At 47.7% G+C, this 21,860-nt stretch overlaps 2 protein-coding genes across 3 annotated transcripts; one reads left to right on the plus strand and one right to left on the minus strand.

The window, feature by feature from the left end:
- Nucleotides 1–83: 83 nt before the first annotated feature.
- LOC125698793 (ATR interacting protein) lies at nt 84–13,205 on the minus strand. Of its 2 annotated transcripts, none has more exons than XM_048957591.1 (13): nt 12,887–13,205; nt 12,722–12,807; nt 11,794–11,964; nt 11,035–11,150; nt 10,546–10,709; nt 9,392–9,487; nt 8,488–8,653; nt 6,687–7,403; nt 5,843–5,985; nt 5,415–5,506; nt 4,735–4,818; nt 4,266–4,515; nt 84–3,363 (listed from the first exon to the last, which is right to left on the minus strand). In XM_048957591.1, the coding sequence occupies exons 1-13, from the start codon at nt 13,194–13,196 to the stop codon at nt 3,302–3,304; spliced, it is 2,457 nt and encodes an 818-aa protein (XP_048813548.1). In that variant the 5' UTR covers nt 13,197–13,205; the 3' UTR covers nt 84–3,301. The 2 variants fall into 2 exon arrangements, with proteins under 2 accessions (XP_048813548.1, XP_048813547.1); XM_048957590.1 differs by having other exon boundaries at nt 10,546–10,712.
- Nucleotides 13,206–14,126: 921 nt separating this feature from the next.
- On the plus strand, nt 14,127–15,409 carry LOC125698673 (protein BTG1-like). Its single transcript, XM_048957328.1, has 2 exons — nt 14,127–14,299; nt 14,401–15,409. Exons 1-2 carry the CDS (start codon nt 14,182–14,184, stop codon nt 14,748–14,750), a joined length of 468 nt encoding a protein of 155 aa, XP_048813285.1. The 5' UTR covers nt 14,127–14,181; the 3' UTR covers nt 14,751–15,409.
- The last annotated feature ends 6,451 nt before the right edge of the window (nt 15,410–21,860 follow it).

Here is a 21,860-nt window from a genome sequence, read left to right on the forward strand (position 1 = left end):
GTCTCGGTGGTTGGCAAAGACCTCTAAGATCCCCAGGTCCCACCGTCCACCCCCCACCTGCCCACGTCCCTCAGTGCCACATCCCCATGGTTCTGGGACGCCTCCATGGGCGCTGACTCTCCCAGCTCCCCATGCAGCTGTGCCAGTGCCCGACCGCTCTTTCAGCAAAGACGTTCTTCCTCAGATGCAGCGGGGATCCCCTGGTGCAACTGGAGGCCGTTGCCTCTTGTCCCATTGCTGTTAGCTGGGAGCAGAGGCCGACCCCCATCTCCCTGCAACCTCCTTTCAGGGAGCTGTAGAGAGCAATGAGGACTCCCCTGAGCCTCCTCCAGATTATTTTTGGTTTTAGTTAATAAGAGTTTGCACAGTTTAGGGCAGATGTTGCAGGCAGTGCTTTGTTTGCCATCCTCACCTATTAAAGCCTGCTTTCTCACAAATGTGTTTTGAGTCCTGGCAAGATGGAAACCAGATGTTGTTTGTTCATCTGTCCCTGAAAGGAGAACTGCCATGCTGTGATTTCTTCAGGGAGTGTCTGATTAGAGCAATCCGAGTTGCTTTACTTCAAGGTCACACAGCGAGCAGCTTCACTTTTGTCTTAGCAGCTAATGTTAAGTTTAGGTTTTAGAAGTGTTGCTCCATCCTGTAATTCCACGACGTTACTTCTGCCCATAAGAGCACAAGGGTTGGGTTTTCTCACAGCCTCCCACTTTAGAGCACAAAGAAGGGAAAATATCACGGCAGCCCAGAAGGGAACAATTCATGATATTTTCCTATTGCATTTTCCACAGATAATACTCGTTTATGTGAAGTTTAGCAGTAATACACATCTCCCCTTTACCAAATCGTCCTTGAGATAAAGCCAGGATTTTTTTTTTCCAACAGTTTTTATACCTTTGAACTGCTTCAACAAGTCAGGATTCCTTAACTGCTGTTAGTTCAAACTCCTCCAGTCTTTTATCAGAAGTGATTAAAGTGATTGAAGTCCAGATAAAGTCCAGAAGTGATTGAAGTCCATCTTACACCCAAATTGTATTCGTAGAGATCAGTTGGTGAGAACAGCAGAGCAATTAACAGCTGACAGTGCTGCACTGCGGGGTGCTGTGATGATGGCATCTCAGCAGGACAGCTCTGCTTGCCCTTCCAGTGGGCTGAGCGCCAGACACAGCATCTCACAGACAGGCTTCCTCACAGCCCCCCGTCCCCGTGCTGCACTGCAGGAGGAGGGAGCAAAGCAACTTTGGCTGGAGGGAGATGTTGAATTACTGCACCCGTTATTCCTGCACAGCTGTTTCTGGGAAAGTTCTCTTCAAAAGCAAGAGCCCAGCCAAGAGCACGTTCAGCATGCAGAGCAGGGCTCCCTGCCCAGGCACGCCAGGGCACGGCACGGCCTTTTTGGGTTAAGACCAGAGGACTGGATGCTTCCCAATTTTCCGAGGGCCTGCCTCCCACTGCAGTACTGCTGCTCTCCATTCCGGTCCTTGGAGCCAGGCCTGTTCTGGATGCCACTGCAGGAAGGCCACTTGTGCATTAGTGCTGCAGGAGGCAGCAAGTGCCTGGTGCTGCACAGCCCGAGCGCTACCCTCAGACCACAGAGGAGGAAAGCTTTGTCAGGAAGGACCTTTTCTAAAGCTCCGTCTCTGCTCCACATCTTGTAAGATTTGGGCAGGGCTGACTTGTTGGTGCAAAAGAAATTCTGGGGCGCATCCAGCCCTACCCAGACAGTGCCTGAGGGAATGGAAGGTGAAGGGAACCGGGACCACTCAGAGTTCCATCGCAGTGCCTATAGCCATGCCCTCACTCCAGCTCTCCTGCCACCACTCTGCCCCTGGCAGAGGCACTGAGAAGCCGTGTGGTGTTCTACGGCCCCACAGTCCTCATGTGCTTCCCACATCCTGAAGAGGAAAGGATAGGAAGGCATGGTGCTAGTTTAGTTACACAGCAGATAAAAACAGGAATTTATAGACTTCACCATTGCTTTATCACCTCAATACTGAGCTCTAACCTAAGAGCACACCTAACCGTGTTCTTTCTGCCCTCAATGCAACCTGTCTTGGTAGGAGCCCCTCTTCCCTTGCTGCGGGAATTGATGCCATCACAATTCACTCAGCTGCAATATGAAGCCTGTTAACTGCAAAAGCTAGGAATACAAAGCAGTAATTTCCTTCACGACCACTAAAAACGTGACACACGTTTCCCTTTTTGTAAGGAAGCACACACTACATAAAAGCAAAGTGACTGAATGCTGGGATTGATGTTTTTGAGTTTACCAGCTATGCACTTAATTTCTCACTTCCCCATAAACACTATATAAGGTCATTGTTGGTATAAAGAAGGGTTAGTTCCTTCTTCAAAGGCACCCCATAGCTGCACCACAAACCAATGGGCTTCTTTTAGCAGCAATTAAACAGTTCTGGTTTTAGGGTCTAAGGTTCAGCTGCTAACAGCAGCCCACTACACCGAAAGAACACAGCAACAGTAACTCCTGCAATCATTCGTGCCATATCCTAGCAATTAGCTGCTCATTCAATTCCACTGCAGCACAGACCCGGGTGCTGCAGCTCAGGTTCTGCAGAGCTTTGAACCTCTTTTGCTCAGTACAACGTTCCCTTCAGCCACCTGGTTCTTCTCTAAGCTCCAGCAGCTTTGGGTGGAGCATCTTAGCAGTGCCACTTCCAGCACATTCATGAAACTGAAAAAAGGAGTGAACTCAGCTGATGAGTCCAGGCCTTTTGTAAATGCCTTGCTCAGCACAGAACTGCCGACTACAAGTTATTTCTGCCATTATTTTTTAAAAAGTCACAGTAAACAATTTACTAATTTCAACACAGAAGGCTCAAGCAAGGGAAGTGTTACAGCTACAAAAGAAACAACAAATATTGTCACAAGACTTGCATAGGAACTCAGTGACCCCAAACGTCCCAGGACGTTCAGCATCATAAACCAGCATAAATGCAGCTGTAGTCACAGTAAATGGGGAACACACAGTAAGGTTTCCATTCCATTCACAGCAGCTTCATGAAGGGTGATGCTCATAAACAGAACCATTCCTGAGTTCATCCTTCCAGTGGTTTTGCACAGCAAAACAGTACATGGCAGTGTTATTTTTGTCCTCACATCACAATTTCCTTGTTTTCATTTGGATAGCACTTAGGTAGAATAACTGCAACAAAGAATTGTGTTTTAGTTGTGCATTGGAGGGCAACTTTTGAGTTATCACTTTGGAGAATTGCTGATTTAGATCAGATTTACTCTGGCAGTGATTACGATGACTGAAGTACGGGCAGAGATCACTGCCACATGGCTAACTGGAGTCCTGATCTTCTGCTTCTGGCTCAGGAGGGTACAATTCATCCAAGATCAGCTCTGCAACAACAACAAACGACAAGAAGCACATTTCAGAGATGTGTATTTTTGTACTTGATAAAATTAATAGCTGGGATCTGATTTACTGTAAAACATGCTGCCTGTAGTATGCTACAGCAAGTGCCAAAAGCAAGTGCTCAGCTATCTTGGACAATGACACTGTGCTACAGGGTGTACAGTGGGCACTAGGAGGCATTGAGGTGCAGGGAGAAGAGGCAAAAGCACCAGATCAGCTCTGCAGGAAACAGACACAGCATGTGTGCAAAGCAAAGGGAAAGATCTGATGTTACACGAGCTAGAGGAGCTTTTGGAACAGTGGAGGACATGGACGGATAGAAGAAGAAAGATGAAGGAAGGTGTTAGGGATGCAGGGAAAAAAAGAACTGTTAGGGGAAAGTGTAATGTTAGTAGGGGGACTTGGAATACTGTTAAACGTGGCAACACAGCAAAGATTATTGTTCTGCAAGGAGCTGGGGCATAGGATTTTATTTGATCAGACAGTAGGGACATATTTCTATGGAGAGAAGACTAGTGCTTCTGTGTAATGAAGTCTGAGAAACACGACGACTGTGGAGTACCCTCTTAGGTCAAACCAACAAAACATCCATCGTCGGTAGACAGTGGTTATTAGGACTGCTAACCACTAGTCATTAGGAACAGGCTGCTCAGGGACCTGGGGGAGTCACCGCCCTGGAAGCATTCAAGCACTGTGGGGATGTGACACTGAGGGACGTGGGCAGTAGTGCTGGTAGGAGGATGGTTGGACCTAATCATCCCAAAGGTCTTTTCCAACCTCAGTGACTCCACAGTTAACTGAGAACGGGACAGAAGTGGTATTTTATTTATATGTTAGGAAGGGAAAAAACCCAAACCACAGCACAACACAACGTGGCTCCATTTACCTTCGCAGGCGCTCAGCTTTTTAGTTTTTCTGAGGATGGCTCTAATGCCTGGCATGGCTTGGTCATACTGATGGAGCACTTCCAAACAGTGCTCATGAAACAGTTTGTCTTTCTGAGATAGGCTGTGTAAGAGTAGGACTGCGTCCCTTAAGAACTGAATGACTTGCTCCTTATGTGCACACAAGCTGCTCTCAAATCTTCTAATCTTTGTCCACTGTCTGTGTAACATTATTATTAGTGCCTTAACCACCTGCCAGAGGAAAAAAAGAGACTGAGTACCCAAACTGAAACCACAGCAGCAGAAAATGCATTGCATTATGAACTGCATTAGTTACTCTTCAGATATCAGATGCTAGGAAGCAAAATCAAACTTTCCAGAAGGCAGGCTTTGAAGTACAGTAGCTAAAAAAGGATAAGAGGCTACTCCTACATCTTCAGCAGAAGAAATTCAGTAGCTACAGTGACGTACCTCCAGATTACACTGGCAGTGTGCAGCAGGGGGTAAAACTGTTGGGCTGGAGAACCGCACGCACCGGGTCAGGAGCCTGACTGCCTGTTCCAAAGACATGCAGATGCGTTACAGTGAGCAGCAGGCTTCTGCAGAACTAGCAAACTATTGAGCTGCAAACCAAGGCAAGTCAGAATGACATTTTGTTACTGGCTTCTAACAGTCTGTAACTAATGGCTGATCTTTTTTACTCCACCAAAACCAGTTAGTGTAATCTTTGCTGTAAAACTTAACTGCCTGACTTAACTTCGCTAAATGCAGTGAATAAGTATCTTCAGTTTCTATCTTTCATGTGTAGTAACTCCAAAGATACAGCTCAGAAGTAAATGACAGGATCAAAATGGTACACAGGTCTTGCTCTCTACCAACCTAAAAGCAAAACAACATTTGCAGTCTTGAATTCATTTGCAGCTTCGTGCTTTTTCAGTGACTTCACTCTGACTGCTATGACTGGTGTTATCTTGAAGAATAGTTACTGATTCAATTTCCAACAGTGATTCATAGAAACCAATGTAATTCCACACCAAAAGCTCAAACTTTCAGCTTCTGTTACAGTTGAAGAACTTCTTTGGATGCTTCAGGCCCTGCCCTGCTCCTCCCACCCCTTCAACAAGACAAACTGTGGGACCTGGCAGTGTTACCTCTTGCTCCAGCTGCAGCCAATGCACCTCAGAGGCCGATTTGTCCGGTCGTGACGTGATGTACATGTACAGTGCAAGAAGAAGGCAGCTATCTGGAAGAGAGTTAACTCAGTTCTTTTCACAGCTAGTCAATAGCAGGTGATATTTTTGTTAGCTTTCAACCCCCCAGAACTCCTTTTTTCCTCAGCAGTTTTTAATACAACAGGTATTTGTGTGGAAAGTAAAAATCCAAAGCGCTGAGTGTACACAGGTGACACCAGAGGTGCTCTTCAAACAGCAATGAAACCCAGCACAAGCACAAGCTTGCAGGCAGCGCAGCAGCCTGGGCTGCGGGGGTTAAGACTACAGAACAAAGCCTGTTTGTATGACTTTTAGTTGGGCTGACTAATACTAAACTGCTGACAATTCTGTGTGAAGGAATTCTGTACCTGAATGGGAGCAAAGTTGAGCAACCAGCAAGTGGTGTTGTGCAAGTATGGACAGCAGCTTCACGGTCAGAAGAACTGTGTGCAGAGGGACAGCTGGGCACAGGACACGGAGCAGCACCTGGTGGCTCAGGAGGTGCTGAAAACTTGCAAAGAGAAATCCCAGTTACAAATGGGAAGTGACTGACGAGTCGAAAGTAATTCACTGCTTCGTAACTCACACCTTTTCCAGCCATTCAAAACACAAGCTCCACTTACACACCAGAAATAAAGTAAGCTGCAAAACATATGCTGTTACGTGCTGCAGGCAGCCTGCAGTTCATATGATGGCTCCATGCATCCATTAGCAAGCAAGGATCACACTTTCAGGAGTGGCATTTCATCCACAAGAATGAACAGACATTATATTTCACGTAATTATAAACAGAATATGAGAATTGTAAATATTATAACACAGAGTAGAAATAGAATAAATAAGTAAACCAGGAAGCCTTGTGCTTTCATTGCTTATGCATCTCCCAGCAATTCAAATAAAAAAAATGATCAACCACACGACTGAAGAAGCTTTCTCACTCCAAAATGAGAGCCATGCAAGGAGCCAAAAGCATCTGCTTCACGTAAATGCAGGATAAGCAGATCTTACTATCGAGCTGGGGCAATTATCACATTCATTAGCAGCCAAGGCAGTGGTCAGATCCTCCACTGCATCCCAAAGGTGAGCCAAGAAACGTGACATTCTCCCACAGGTGTCACACCTTCTACTGCCACCTGCACAAATTATTTTCAACAGTGAAAACTGCTACACAACAAACAGCCTGAAATCACTGATGGATTATTACTGACTTACTTTATTAGCAAGTCCATCGTTGAGTTTTCAGCCAGTTTTACCAGAACTTTCAGGCTGTGCTGCAGGATGCAATCCATCTGGGAGCCTGCAGTGGCAGAAACAGCTAAAACCTGGAGCAGCTTTCTGAACAAAGAATGTTGTGCTTGAATGTTACTGTCAGCATCCTGCGGAGCGTCAGGCAGCCCTCCTTGTGTCCTGTCATCTTTATTATCACACAGCACATTTCTGTCCGTCTTGGAAAGCTGTTCTTCTCCAACAGCAGAACTTTCTTCCACCTCATTAGCCAGCAACACGTGGACAACGTCCCAGCTATAAAATGCCAAATAATAAAGAATGCCTAGCGACAGAACTGTTGCTTCTTCAAGAGACAACCTGAAGTCCTCCTTACTCGCCACCTTACTTGTGTTGGTTCTGGAAGAAACGACTGCATGGTTTCCACAAGAAGCATTTACTGACTTGTCTGCCGACTGCACCGCTCGACAGTAAGCGCCGATGTGGTGTTCCACCAAGGGCAAGAGGTGCACAGCTCCTGGGATCTTGCAGCGTTTCAAACACAACACCTCGCTCCCACTCCCTGCAGGGCTCCCTTCGCACGGCCCTTCGTCCATAGCGATCAAGTTCAGCCCTGTCACTGCGAGCTTCTGAGCTTCTTGCAGGGACACAAGAGGAGCAACTTCTTCCGGGGCTGCCCTGGTGCCAGGCATCTGCGTGGGCTGCCTACCAAACAAAAGGAGGAAAGTACTTTGGTGGAAGAAGAAGTAGAGAACGGAGCTGAAAATGTGCTTATTTGTGTTCTGAATCAAAGAATAGGAAGGCCAGGGATGGCTGTTCTCAAACTGCAGCTACAGAGGCCAAATGCCTGCATGAAATGGAAGGGCAGTGAGGCACGAGCCATGCTAACACCACAAAGCACTGGAACTGCTACAGAGTGTCAGAAAAGCAAAGGTATTTCATGAGATAAAGTCTAGTTCTTTAAGGAGAGAAATGCAGTAGTTAAATTAAGTGCTTAATGCATTCATCTCCTGTAATATTAATCAAGAAATACAGTGACAGTAAGCATTGTTGGTTACAGTCTTATTAAGCAGTAAAACAGGCTGAGCAGATAAGACTGCACCAAAAACCTTTATTAGAAGTTCTAAACCAACAGGTGCAGGAAAATAGTTATAAGTTACCACGGTGTGCATCCTCCTATAAAATAGAGGGTATAACCCAGGTCTTGTGAGCAACTAATTCCTTTCCAAACTATCCCACTGAATTCAGCAATTGCTAGCCTACAAGCCTAAGGAAATGTTAAATGCAAAACAAAGGGCCCTCAACAAAAGAGCCATCAAACAATTAACAACAAAGATCTGATGAATTAACATGATATTTGAAACCATGTTCAGACAGTTGATTTTATATTCAACTTCATATTTAAATACAGCACTGGTTTAGACTTTAGGATACATGTATATATGTGTGTGTATATATATAATAGATACTTTATATAGTTAAACATATCCTTAAAAAGATAAGGCAGCAGTTACTTGTAGCCACTTCCAAGTTTTCCTAATTTCTGTGCCCTCCCCTAACACAGAATTAATCCAGTTTCCAATTTCGTGTTTCTCCTGCTTTCAGTACCTACAATCACCAAAGACAGGTGACCAAAGCTGCAGAATGATGCTCCAAGTTCTGCCTTCAATGCACTTGGCCAAAGGGCGCCGAACACAAGGCTCCAGGTGCCCCCCACACAACACCTTTGTCACACAGCATTCATTCCACTGTGCTGCCAACACATCAGATGCAATTTTACAGTCCTTACGTCTGCAGAAGGTCGGGCTGCAGCACAGCTCCTGGCAGAGCCTCAGCGCTGCTGCTGAGGAGATGGCAAAGTCCCAGCAGGGACCCAGAGACAAGGGGCTGCTTCAGCAGGGCGCTCAGCAAGGCAGAACCTGGAGAGATGGCCTTTGGAGTGGCTTTTCCATCCTCTGCAACAACAGCAACATGTTTCAAAAGGTTTACCTCACCAATGCTGCTCTCAACCTCAAAGATCAGTTCTTCCATCATCAATCTCCTTTCTCTTACAAGACAGAATACAGGAAGAAAATAATATTTTAAATTCATCGGTTCTCAAAATCTTATAGATCACAATTTAAATGTGGATCAGGGCATGCGTAAGGAGATTTTAACTACAGTCCCTTTATAAGCAAACACCTCAATCAAGTGGTTGTAACAATGCAGTCATCCTGGGGCCATGGCCTCCATGTTCCAGTCTGAACATTAAAACCACGTGAAGCAATTCTGAACTGGAAATAACGTGTTGAACACCTTAAGCACTGATGTGCTCCTTCCACTTTCAGAAACAAGAAATGTACATTTTTCCTGCTCTCTTCACAACAGACAGCACTGTTTGTTTACACAGCCCAGCCTGGAAGATGTCTCTCAGTGTACATCTTGGTCCATACCCTTCTGAAAAGCAAAACCCAGGCAAACAATGTTCTGAAACAGAGCAACAATATCCCAGTGCTGCAGGGATATGTGATAATAGAACCTGAAATGTTTCAGTGCAAAACCAAAGCTAAGAGCAACTAACTCTGCAGGCAGGAATCCATGCAGTGGCACTGCACATACATGACAGCACTCACTAATGGCCTCTTCATCGCTCCTCAGAAATGCTCATCTATTTTTTCATGCTCATTACTTCTGTGTTGCCAGAAATATGTTACCTTGAATGTTCCGACGAGGTACAGAATTGCAAGAACCATTCCTTCCCATTGCTTCCTGCTTTATGGATGACAATTCAGGATGGGGCATCTTACTATCTAAAGCAAACAGTAATTATGTTTCAAATACAAGGAATAATCGCTTAGACACCTGCATCTGTCATCTGCACACCTTCAATTAGCCACAGCTGTCGTGCAGTAAGAACACAGAGCACAGGCCAATATAAAATACTCAGCAGTGTCAAACACTGAGCTGAAAAAGTAACTACAGGAACCCTCCTAAGGCTGCTGATACACGCTGTCCAGCACTGCTTCTGGCTGGATACTGCAGCTGACAGAAACGCCTCAGATGTTCCATCAGCCTGCAGTGAAGGTCACAGAATCATAGCCTGCTTTGGGTCAGAAGGGACCTTTAAGATCATGGAGTTCCAACCCTCTGCTCTCGGCAGGGACAGCTCCTAATGTCTCCCATTATTCCCCTCTGGTAATGTGCCACTGTCTCAATGCAGCAGTTGGCTGCTATTAAAAAAAGAAGAAAAAAAAAAAAGCAACACAATTTTTGTTCCATATGACAGTAATACAGAGAAAAACACACACGTGTGTTTCCTAGGTTTTACTCAATGACTTTAAAGTCACAGTTGTGTGAGAATTACTGCTCAACACATAAAGGAGGAAATGAGTGAAGCCCTGCAGCTGCTCGCTTTAACGTGGCTCAATATGCACCATTTAAAATGAAATACCAAAAAAAGAGAACAATTACCAAAGCCCAAACCTCAGGAGTATAACAAACCACCAGCTGACTGGTAGACCTATTCAACAAATAAACAAATTATTTCCTGTTCCTTCTTGAGTGAGGAACGTGGGTAACAGTTTGGACATTGCAGCTCATCTCATAACAAATGACTTTCTCATGAGAGCCAGCAAACAATTCACCCAGCTCCCTGGCATTTACCTCACTGCCAAGTGATCCTCCTGCAAACCTGAGGTGGAGCCATATGGAGCACAAGCAGTGCCACACCAAAAGAACCACTCTTGTGCTGTGCTGACCTTACTGCAACTGCTGGGTCACACAGGGCAAAAGTCTGAATCTAAGGCAGAATGCTCACAAGCAGCTAAAAATACTGCAGGTTGTATACATAAGTTGTATGCAGGTTTACCTTCCTTGCTGGAAACCATCTGTGCAAAACAATTTCCTGAAGAAGAAGAAGAGGGTCTGACAGCTGTTTCAGCATTGAAAGACTCTTTTGTAGGAAAAGACCTTTTTCCAGGCTGCAGAGGACACCCTTCTGATTTCATCTGGACTGTAAAATTCTTTTTAGGGCTACTAAAAAACAAACAAACAAACAAGAACAACAAAACACCAACAAATACCCCTCCAGCTTTAATGAATCGATATCATTTTTGGGAGCATTTTATTAAACAACACAGATCTATTTAATAGCTTTCTCAGCACTGATGTTTCAGTGGTACTTCACTCTACACCCCCTGCATTTCTGTCACAGAAAGATTTCTTCAGCTCAACAGAATGGTTTTGGTTGTATTTTCTCAAGGAAATGACCTAAGAGTTACACAGACAAAGGAAACCTGTGCACAGATTCAAGCGTGCATGGAAAGAACAGAGATTATTTTCCAAAACCCACACATACCTTTGTGGCACAACCGTTTGAGCTGAGTGTTTGTTTCTTTCACAGTTCTGAAGCCGCGTTCTTAATTCATTCATTTCTGCATCTTTGAACTGCAACTCTGACTGCAGTGACAGTAACTGAAAGAATCAATGAGATCGCTTTACTGTTACAGAATAGGTAAGCTGTTCCAACTGCAAAGCAATGCAAATTTCTGTAAGATTTCAAGGTTGCAGGCTACTTACTGTGGTCTCTGTACAAGTTCTCCATTTTTATGCTAATCCAATTAATACTATCTGAGAACCAAGTGCCCAGGGTCAGGCAAGAAGCAATGACTTGGCAAGACAGACCAAGTGCCACAAGAGCATGAGCACAGCCAGGCCATTAACAGCACAAAAGCAGCCACTGTCCTCTTCAGGGCTCTCACAAAGATGACTGCAACAGGAACAGCAATCTGATCAGAGTCACACAGCACCTTCTGTCTCATTTTCCATTCTACAATTGTTTGTAATGTACCATTCTATTTCCAGTTGTAATGTTCCGGGGACTGCTAAAGCAAGCAAGCAAGCAAAAACCTGCCATCTTAACTTCACTCCTATTTTGGCAGAAGAAATGCCCTGTCAGGTTCTTGTAAGGGTTTTCTTCTGCATAGCAAAATAAAGGCACACTCAGAAGTGTCACACAGATATTCCTTCTTTGACTGAACAGACCGTGGCAGCATTGAAGTCACACTGTGAGCTTCTTTCTGTGTGTGGTGCTGAGGCGACTGACAGAGCTACAAACCTTTTTGGAGAACTCTCTCTCTTTTTCACCAAGGGCCTGAGATTGTTGCTGTTCCAACAGCATGTACGACCTTCTCTGCTCATCCATAGTGTGCTCCATCTGCTGCATTGAGTCACGCAACATTTTGATTTCCCCATTTTTAGTAAGAATTTCATCCTGCATTTCTTTCAGCTGCAAAGAGATGAATTCCATTAAGCATACATTCAGTACGTTCAGCCAAAAGTACCCATATTGCTCTCTACAAGGTCAAAGGCTGAGTGCTGTAGCTCAGTTGCTATACAGTTGCTATAGCCCAGTGTAGAAATCCTGCACTGTGGCTTCTCTTTTTTTTTTTTTTTCCTGATTAAATCAGGCTCTGTGATTTTCTCTAATAGAACTACAGCGTTTTGCTGCCTGTCAGAGACTGTGGGCTTTTCTGCACTGCTGTCACCCCTTTCTTTTAGGGAAATGGTTTCCAACTGAAGGAGGGGAGGTTTAGACTGGACATAAGGAAGAAATTATTACAATAAGGATCATGAGGCAATGGCACAGGCTGCCCAGAGAGATGATGATGCCCCATCCCTGCAGATTCCCAGCTCAGGCTGGGGGGCTCTGAGCACAGATAGAGCTGTGGGTGCCCCTGTGCACTGCAGTGCCTTTCCATAAAGCACAGTAACACCATTCCCTTAAATGCACTCTTTCAAATCATCAAGTGACACAGAGCAGCCGCACAGGACAGAGGGTTTAACAGGAAAGACAAAAACTGACAGATCAGCATTTGCTTATCCGAAATGCCCGGGGCACAAACACCGCTCCCTTCGGACGCCCTGGAGCCATTTCCATTAGGACTCCTTTCATACACCGCACGCTCGGATTCCGAACCACCCGGATCAGAGGTAGGACCGGACCCCCGCCCCCGGGCTCCACAGAGTTGCGGGGCGGCGCTGACCTTCCGCCGGGCGTCCTCGTGCTGCGCCTGCAGCACCTGCAGCTGGAACGCCCCTCGCAGCTGAGCGCCGTCCGCGCCGCCGCCCGCTGCGGAGAGAGAACGGGAGAGCTGTGGTCTCGCTATCGCGACAGTCGCGCCTCCGCCCCCCCCTCGCCCCGCGCTGACCTCCGGGCTCCGCGGCGCCGCTCCACGCGCCGTGCGGGCGGCTCGCCGGGGCCGGGCCTCGTCCGGCGGCGTCCTGCGACAGCGCCTGCGAAGCGATCGTGTCGATCTCCTCTAGGTCGTCCGCCGTGAAGTCATCGTTGTCCCCGAAGGGATCTTCTTCCGCCCCGACCTCCGCCGGCCCCTTGGGGCGTTTGCTGGGCGGGAAGCCGTTCCCCAGCGCGGCGGCCGGGGCGCTGCCCCGCGGCCAGCCCGCCCCGCACAGCGCGGGTCCGCTCCGTTTCCGCGGCCCGAGCGGCGGCCGGGTGGCCATGCCGAGAGCCACTCGGCCCCGCGCCGCCCCGCGACCCCGTCGGCCGGAAGCCCGCGCGCCGAGCCGCGGCCAATCGGCGGCGGGCTGCCCTCCTCCCCGGCCAATGGGCGGCCGCGCCTACGGCGGCCCCCGAGGGTCAATCCCGGCGCCGGCGCAACACCGCCGGCCGCAAGCGCCCCCGCCATTGGTCGCCGCTGCTCGCGCTGTGAGCGGCTCGCTGATTGGACGGGCGGGCGCGAGAGCGGCGGCCGACGGCGGTGGCGGCGCTGCTCTCCTCGGTGAGGGGAGAAGCGGTGACGTCACGCTGACGTCAGGTGACGTCATACCGCGCCACGGCCCGCTGGGACGAGCTGCGGCGTGTTCTGTGTGCAAGAAGATTCTGTATTTGGTGGTCCTACTTCATTTGTTCCTGCTGTTTCGTTTCTCAACTCACTGCTGCAGGAATCTTGCAGAAAAGTGCATTAAAACGTGGAATGCACGCCTGGATCGCCCTCCTGGTGGAGCCTCTGAGCCTGGATCTGGAGTCTTGGCCCCGGAGCAGCGCGTCTGAAAAGAGATGGATGGAGGTTTACAGACCACGTCCGTGTTTTGAGACGTACGAGCGACGAGAGCCCAGACGAGACGGCGGGGCGGAGCGGGGCCGGAGCCGGGAGATCCACGCGGCGGCGCGCCTCGTCCGCTCCCTCCCTTCCCGCTCCGACCAATCGGCGGCGAGGCCCTGCCCCTCCGCCAGCAAAACAAACACAGCCCGTCTCCGCGGCCGCCCAATGGCCGCGCGCGGCCGCCCGTAAGCCCCGCCCCGCGCCCGCCGCGGCCAATGGGGATCGGGCTCGGCGGCCGCGGAGGGGCGCGGGGCGGGCCGCGTCGTTGTGACGCGCTGCTGCGCGACGTCGCCATTGGCCGGAGCGGCGGGCCGGGCGGAGCGGCGCGGCGGCGCTAGCGGCGGGCCGGGGCCGGAGCGGCGGCGAGCGGCGGCCGAGCGGCCATGAGAACCGAGACCTCCACGGCTGCGGCGTTCGTCACCCGCCTCCTGCGGGCCGCCGGCGGAATCGGCGAGGAGCAGCTGCGGTGCTTCCGGGAGTACCTGCAGGAGGCGCTGCGCGGTGAGCGGCGGCCCGGCCCGCTCCGCGTCGGCGGTGCTAACGCCGCTAACGCCGCTAACGCCGCTAACGCCGCTAACGCCGCTCTTTGTTCCCTCCCGCAGAGCACTACAAACACCACTGGTTCCCCACGGCGCCGACCAAGGGCTCCGGGTACCGGTGCATTAGGATCAACCATCAGATGGACCCGCTGATCGGCAAGGCGGCGGCGATGATCGGACTGAGCCACGAGAGACTTTTCCAGCTCTTGCCCAGCGAACTGACTCTTTGGGTCGACCCTTTCGAGGTGTCCTATCGGATAGGCGAGGACGGCTCCATCTGCGTCCTCTATGAAAGCCCACAGCCCGGGGCGAAGGCGAGCAAAGCCCTGGAGAGCAGGAGCAGCTGTAAGAAGTGGAGAACTGGCCGGTCCAGCCCGTCCGAGAGTTACAACATGATGACGGTTTCTAGTTAGAAGTTACTGTTCCTTGTACAGTTATGTATGTATCCCAGTTCTGTGATAAACTTAATTGTAACTGAGGTCTTGACTCTTTTCTTTTTTTATTGGTAGCGGCGGGAGCTTTTCACCCTGTATCATCCGAGTTGTAACCGTACTGCCAATCCTTGGGGCCAAGGGCTAACGTGTAAAGCAGCTCTTCAGTCTGCCCGTTACTCTGGAACATGTACTGTAAATGCACTGTACAGCCGGTTGGTTGTTTTACACATTTATATTTTCGAGGAAATTCCGGTATTTGTAATAAAAAGCGACGCTGTAGCACTTCATGGTGGAATTTTAGTCAAGATTAACACTTTGTTTAAAAAAAAACAAGACAGAAAAACAAACTCAATTTGAAAGCAATAACACAAAGGGGATTAAAGCAGAAGCAGCGAGCTGCACATCAATCTCCACTGACTTGTCTGCACAGACTTTTCTCAGGGTCATTCAAGTTTGGCTGCAGGGCACAAATCACAGAAGTATTTTTTACCTTTTTCAAAGCATGTGTTTTGTTTATTTGGGAGCTGGGTTTCATCACGCCCCGATGTTCTGACAGAAGGGGTTGGGGAATTTGTCTATCTTACTTCTAGTCAGCAAAGTAGAATAATAAAGACTTGCTCAAAGTGCTTTTGACTTGTTTTTTATTGTCTGGTCTCTGTTCTGTGATTTTTCTTGTTTTCCTTTTGAGACATTGCTCTCAAAGCTTGCCACAGCTCTTTCTAGTCGCTGCAGATCCCGCACCTTTAGCAGGGAGAAGCTCTGAATATTCACCTTTATTTCAGCTCGCTGCAACATGCTTAGTACCAGTAAAGCTTGCTCAGCAGTGTGCCTGAGCAGGGCTGTGTGGTTCACTGTGCTGGATGAAACTGAATGGAAGCAGTAATATGCTTCTAACACTTGATCTGTAGCAGAAGTATTTTTGGATTCACTGAGTTTGTTTAAAGCAGTGACTTAAACCCATGTAGGGAGCTGGAGTGAAAGGCTGTGATATTTGCCGTTGCTGATCTGCTGGGAGTTAAGGAACTGCTGTTCCTTACAGCAGCTCAGAATTCTCCTTCTGTCAGCTTGGATTTGCAGTTTGGTAAAATCAGAACCAGAAGCAGTGGGGTCACTACAACAGCCAAAGCGTGTTTCTGGTTTGTGTGATGACTTGGTAGTCCGGTGAAGGATCCCATTCTATGGCTGTGCTGTGTCAGAAGCCACGGTTTGTAAGGTAGCAATGCAGGCTGCACTTCTGGTAGCCTGCAGTCTGAGCAGAGCTGGGTGCTTGATGAGAAGGAGCTTTGTCTCGTGTTCATCTGTCAGCAAAAACCATCTTGTGCTATGTCAATAACGTGGTAAAGCATGCAGCGAGGGGGCAAGTCTGGGCAGCCTGGGAAGGGTAGAACCCGGCCTGCATAAGGAGCTTTTCTCTTTGCATTAGAGAAAGCTGTGGCTTACTGGTTGCACTTTGCCTCGATTGCTGCTTGCCCTGCTGTTTTGGAGGCAGGCTTGGCTGGTAGGCTCTGTTTAATCTGAACAGAATGCACAGTGCCATGTTCTCAGTGAGCAAAGCTTTGTAAAAATTGATTTTGTTCCTTGCCTGTCACTCCAGGAAATGAGTGTCTGGGTTACTTTTACTAAGAAACGGATGTTTAAGGTTTTGCAGCAAACTGCCTTTAGTAAAACAAGATTGAAAAATCATTTCTTATAACACTGTCTGATTTCCTTACTAACCTTCACCTCTGTTCCTGATTGATTTGCCTGCACTGAATATTTATTTCCTCAGGACCTCTAGGGGTCAAATTCGATGCATTTGTTGCTAATTGAACAGAGTAACTTAAAATCTGGTGCAGAGAGCTGCCCTCTGTGGCTGAGTGCCCTTTGGAGGACAACGCTCCATGCTGCCCGCTCACTTAACAGCAGCTCTTACACAGCAGGAAGTGTTTGAGGCAGCTGTTAGAGGTGAACTGGCAGCTGGGCATGGCTTCTACGTGCTGGACGTGGTTGGGCAGACACAAAGTAGATACGGTGGCTTTTTCATGTGCTCTTTTCTTGCCTGCTGTGTAAGATGAATCCAGCCGTGTGCCTTCTGTTGCTTTTGTAAGGGTTTGTTAATCCTGCTATGTTCAGTGGGATATTTCACACACTGTGTGTAGTGTCTTGTCTTGGTATCCCTGTACTTGAACCTGCCCTGCAGGTTTGGTGCTAATCATTAGAAAGGACTTTTTTGTCAGTGTAATTCAAGTTCAGTTGCATATTCTTAATCTGCTCTGTAGCCCATTGGGTGAAGGGGGCTGGGAGGTTCAGAGCAAACACACCGAATCAAGAGCTGCAAGTAAATGCATTGTAAAGAGCTTGTGACATCTACAAGTACATTCCACTGCTTTAAAATCAGAGGCTCCCAACAGCACAAAGAAAGGCTTTTCTGGTGGAATGCAGCTCTTGGTAGAAAGCCAAGGGGGCTGTTTAGATGAAGAAGGTAACCTTAGTGTGTTTTCCTTAGAAGAGGAGGGGTTTGGCTTTCTTGTTGCAACAGCACAATACAAAATACTTAAAATGGCAACAGTTCTTGCACAAGGCTGACCACATCTGCTCCGGTGTGATTTAGAAGAGAAGGTTTTGGGTTCCGTAAGGAGAACTAATGTATGCCAGCCTTCTTGGAGCAGTAGAAGTGCATGGGGAATGGTATCTGATGTCAAGCCTGCTTGTAGGAAGATGAGTTACCTGCTGGGTAAGTAAAGCTAAAGGAAGGAACATTTACACATGACCAAGCATGCATTTGCCTGTTTCTCCAAAGACTGCCTTGCTGCAAAGATGGATAAATAATCTTTGTCCTGTGAACTACACAGCAAAACCCATATCAGACAGGAGGTCCTGTCAGCTGGTGCCACCTTACTGCTTGCTTGCCGCACACCACACGGCTGGTCCCCACCTCAGTGAAGGAACAGAGCGGTGCTGAGCTGTGCGCTGAACGGCTGAGCAATAAGCCTTCATTTCTTCATACATGCCTGAGCTCTGTGCCAAGAACCGAGCATGGATCCGGATCCCAGCACTCCTCCCGTCCTCTGCCGCTCTGTCAGCACTGACCTTACGGTGGTTTTTCACTGCACTGAGAACAACAGCAGATGAGTGCAGACGCAGTGCTGACGTAATCGTTAACTACGACATCTTCTGCCCGACCCGGCTGCATTCACACAACCTGCTCTTTGCTGTGTGTCTTTGTTTGCCTTAGAATGCTGTTTGTTGGTGGAGCACCTTAGAGAGGTGCAGCGTGTCCTGATGCGATCAGAGCGGGATTTGGGCAGGACAGCCCTTTTGTAGAACACTGCTCACTGCTGTTAATGACAGTGCTTTACTTCTAGTAAAGATCCTTATCATGAAGTGAATTAGTGCTATATTAAACCCATCTCTTGCAATTATTAGTTATTATTTTCTTCTATCTTAGGACACCTACTCGTGAGCAATTACCTGGTTATCCCAAAACTCACCAGGAATTGCCATCACGGTCCCACCGCTATCCTACATTTTATGGAGTGTTTGGTTCTTGTGGCTATGCTTTTCCCTACAAAATTCTGAACACGATCTCAGCATTACTTGCTTGGAATCCTGGATGCATCTCCTCATCCCTGCATAGCAGCAAGTTACCCACGTTATCAAATAGAGATAGGCAATATTTGTTTGCCTTGTTTCAGCAACTTTACTGTCCTCATCTTAGCACTAGAGTGATTTTAGTTGGTGGCATACATTAAGAGATCATTGCTTTTTGCACAGCTGTTTATTCTTTCTTGTTTTAACCATGGAATTCTCCTGTCAGGCTACTGGTTCTCTTCAGATTTTGTTACTTGAGAATCCACATCTGCTGGCTTCATGTTCTGCTCCTTCCATTGGTGTACTTGCTTCTTAACTTATCTTTCCTTGTTTCACCAGCGCTGTTCTTGATAGCTCTGATGTTGTGAGTATTGGGCCCACCTATTGTACTTGTGGTCTTGTTGTGGATTTAATCTATCCCAGTGACAATTGCTGCTGTTTTGCTTTTAGTATATAGCTATGGCAAGCCTTCACTGAGAAGCAAACTGCCAATATGAGCTCGTAAGTTTGGTAGCTTCTCAGGAGAGCAGTATTTCACATTCACATAGAGATTTTTCTACATTTGTACATATAGAGGTCTTAGGGCCACACCTGTGCCTCCATCTACTTGCAGCACTGCGGCTGCCCCTGTTTGTGGTCAGTATGACTGCCCAGCCTTCTGAAGGCAGCCAGCCCGCACTGCTGTGAGCTGCAGCTGGCCAGAGAGCGCTGTGCGGAGGAAGGGTGCCACTGAGTCCTCAAACAGCTGAGCTTCACTGCCCACTGCATGCCAGCACGGGATGCTCACTGCGCTCTGGGAAAAGGGACCTGCCTTTACCATGCTTACCTCATATTCGGTGCATGGAGGGCGCGGGTAGAAATGGACTGGGAGAACAGCATCTTGTCCTTTGTGCCCCAGAACGGGATGGGCTGATACTGAAACAGAAAGCATTGAATGCTGCCATGTGGGCTGTGAGCTGTTTTTTCAAGAGGTTGAAGCATACATGGGAAAACCTCGGTCAATAGTAATTAAACATGTTCGATGGTAATTAAATACACACCTGAACTCAGTAGTAGTGCTGAACGTTTGATGGGGAATTGAGTGTTTTGGTGGACGGAGGTTTTGCTGAACAAAATTGGTTGAGAATTGTGAGCCACAGTATTAATGGACGTGATTTTTCCTGCTAGCATTTCTTCTGCACACTTTGGCTGTAATCTCTGGCAGCCATTGCTCCTTGCTGCTTGTAAAGAGAAGGCTGTTGCTTCCACAAGAAGTCTGAAGACACTTTGTGACATGAAAACTGAAACAAGGCTGGAAACCATTGTTAGCTGAAATTAGAGGTCTTTTGCCTTGTGATCCAAAGCAGGCTGTATATCTAATTCAGTTTACTTCCTTACACGACTTCTTATTTTTCTCTTCCTTTTTACCTTTCTGTGTTTTTCTCCTTTATGTCAAATAATCTTTTTTTTTCCTTCATGAATTTTTCTAACCCTCCATACCAGCTTGAAATCAGAAGAGATTCATGCTGGTTTGTTGGCAGCCACCATTCTCGACGGGGAACATCAGAGCAGACACAGTAACCAGCACTGGACTGACCAGGGGAGATTAACCCTGGGCTTTGGAGATATTCTTCTGGCCCTTTATTCTCCAGCCAAGCTGGGCAGCGTGGTACCATTCCTTCATGTTGCTTTCGTGTTCTCTTCTTATTGCAGTCGTATCATTAAACGACCCAGAAGTTGCACTCAGAAGCAGAGCGATCCGTTCCGTCTGTTCTGCTGTCCTTTCACAACCATCCCTGCCTGAGAACGCTGAGATCTGCATCAGCTTTGTCAAACCAGTGGGGAGAAACAGCCATGGATTGAGGGAAGCTCCCTGATGGTTTACACAGCTTCTTAAGTAGGGTTCTAGAAAGCTGTACACACATGGTTTCTATGTCTGCTGCTGAGAAGCTTTAGGACACTTGATTTTATTCAGTCGTTCGCTCGTTTATTTATTTATTTAGAGTAGATGCTTCCTATGGAGATTTAATTTTATATTTCTGAAAAGCAGTTTTTTTTGTTTGGTTTTGTTTTGTTTTTCCTAAGATTTGCCCCCCTGTGACAATCTAGGGATGAGCCATCCATGGCCATTGTGTTTTTGTAGCACAAATCTGGTCATTCCGCCGCCTGTAGGCGAATTGCTCAACACGCAGCTCATCACAGCTTTATTTGCACTGCTTCACACCTAAACAAATTAAAGGCGGGATTCCCTTCCCAGCAAAGGCACCTCAGCATCATGCCTACATCTGCAGTGATACTTCCCCGCAGCCTCCAGTGAACGAATGGCCCCAAAATACATCAGCTGATCTTTTTCTCCATCTGAAAAATGTCTGCAATGTAACTGACTCCTGCGTTGAGCTTTGTGCTTGATTTCCCATTGCTTGTCTCTTTGCCAGAAGCATGTGCCTAAGTTGCTAACTGCCTTCAACCCGGCAGACCTGCCTGTATTTCCCCCCCCAGTCCAGGTGCTGTTTTCATGTTGGAATTCCCCTGGCTGTAAGCAGAACGGGGTTTCGTGGTGTTTCCTTTATGCCTGTGTCACATCAGTGATGGCTTTTGCCTTGTCCTGACCACATTTGTCTGTGAGTGCCGTTTCCCTGCAGTCTGTCAGTTGGAAATGCTACCTGTTACCCAGAACGTGGCGCTTCCCATTTGCAGCTGCAGTCATTTGTTCTGACAAACACTTTTAACTGTTGGAGAAATGCTCCGTTCAACCTTGGTGCATTGCTGTTGCCTGCATACACTTTTTGGGAGAGGGTCCAAAAGGGTAATTCTGTGATATTTGTATTGTAGCACAAGCGGTGCCTTTGTGGACACCTCCATACAGCAGAATAAAGCAGTATGTGAGCGCTCCTTCCCTCATGTAATTGCACAGCATTCCCCCTCAGGTAAAAGAGGCCCTACGTGTTTGTTTTTACTGAAGGATCTATCAGTAATGCTGCTGTGGTCGGCGTTGTGCCAGAAATGAGTGCTTTGGGAAAGCAGCTCGCAGGGCGCCGTTACCAAAGCAAATATCTGTTAGGAGCAAAGATTCTCCTTCCGCATCGGCTCGCTGGCACTTAGCTCCCTGCTGCCACCCCTGTGGACGTGCTCATCTTTGGGAAGCGCTGTGAATATCCTGGATGTGGATCAGCTTACAGATGTGGGGCTGTCCGTAGGAACGGCCGTTGAGCGACCTTTTGTTTCCCCATCAGTTTCATCTCTGGTTTTGATTTCTGCATTTTATTAGGCTGTTCCATACTGAATTGAGAGGAAAATGCTCAGTGGAATGAGAGAGGGCAGCAGTGACCGAGGGAAGGTGGAAGCTGTCACAGAACTCTTCATTCTTACTCAGAGCAAACTATCACTTCTTTTGCCATGCACATAGTTTGCTATAACTTATTTGCATTGTTACTTATAAAATGTGTGCAGATTCACATATGTACATACAGGGAAGATAACAAACACCCACACAGCACTGTTCTTGTCCAAACAAATACAGCAAGCACTCCAGCAGAAAGG

The sequence above is a fragment of the Lagopus muta genome, chromosome 11 (genome assembly GCF_023343835.1).
Source record: "Lagopus muta isolate bLagMut1 chromosome 11, bLagMut1 primary, whole genome shotgun sequence".
In the NCBI taxonomy this organism is placed as follows: Eukaryota; Metazoa; Chordata; class Aves; order Galliformes; family Phasianidae; genus Lagopus; species Lagopus muta.

What these genes read in the sequence shown, in the direction of transcription:
- LOC125698793 (XM_048957590.1), bottom strand. Translation starts at nt 13,196, where the DNA reads ATGGCCACCCGGCCGCCGCTCGGGCCGCGGAAACGGAGCGGACCCGCG. An exon ending in CAGCCCGACCTTCTGCAGAC is followed by an intron (nt 7,404 to 8,487) that starts GTAAGGACTGTA and finishes TTTGTTTGGTAG; the next exon opens with GCAGCCCACGCAGATGCCTG. An exon ending in AAAGCTGAGCGCCTGCGAAG is followed by an intron (nt 3,364 to 4,265) that starts GTAAATGGAGCC and finishes TTGTTGTTGCAG; the next exon opens with AGCTGATCTTGGATGAATTG.
- LOC125698673 (XM_048957328.1), top strand. Translation starts at nt 14,182, where the DNA reads ATGAGAACCGAGACCTCCACGGCTGCGGCGTTCGTCACCCGCCTCCTG. An exon ending in CCTGCAGGAGGCGCTGCGCG is followed by an intron (nt 14,300 to 14,400) that starts GTGAGCGGCGGC and finishes TCCCTCCCGCAG; the next exon opens with AGCACTACAAACACCACTGG.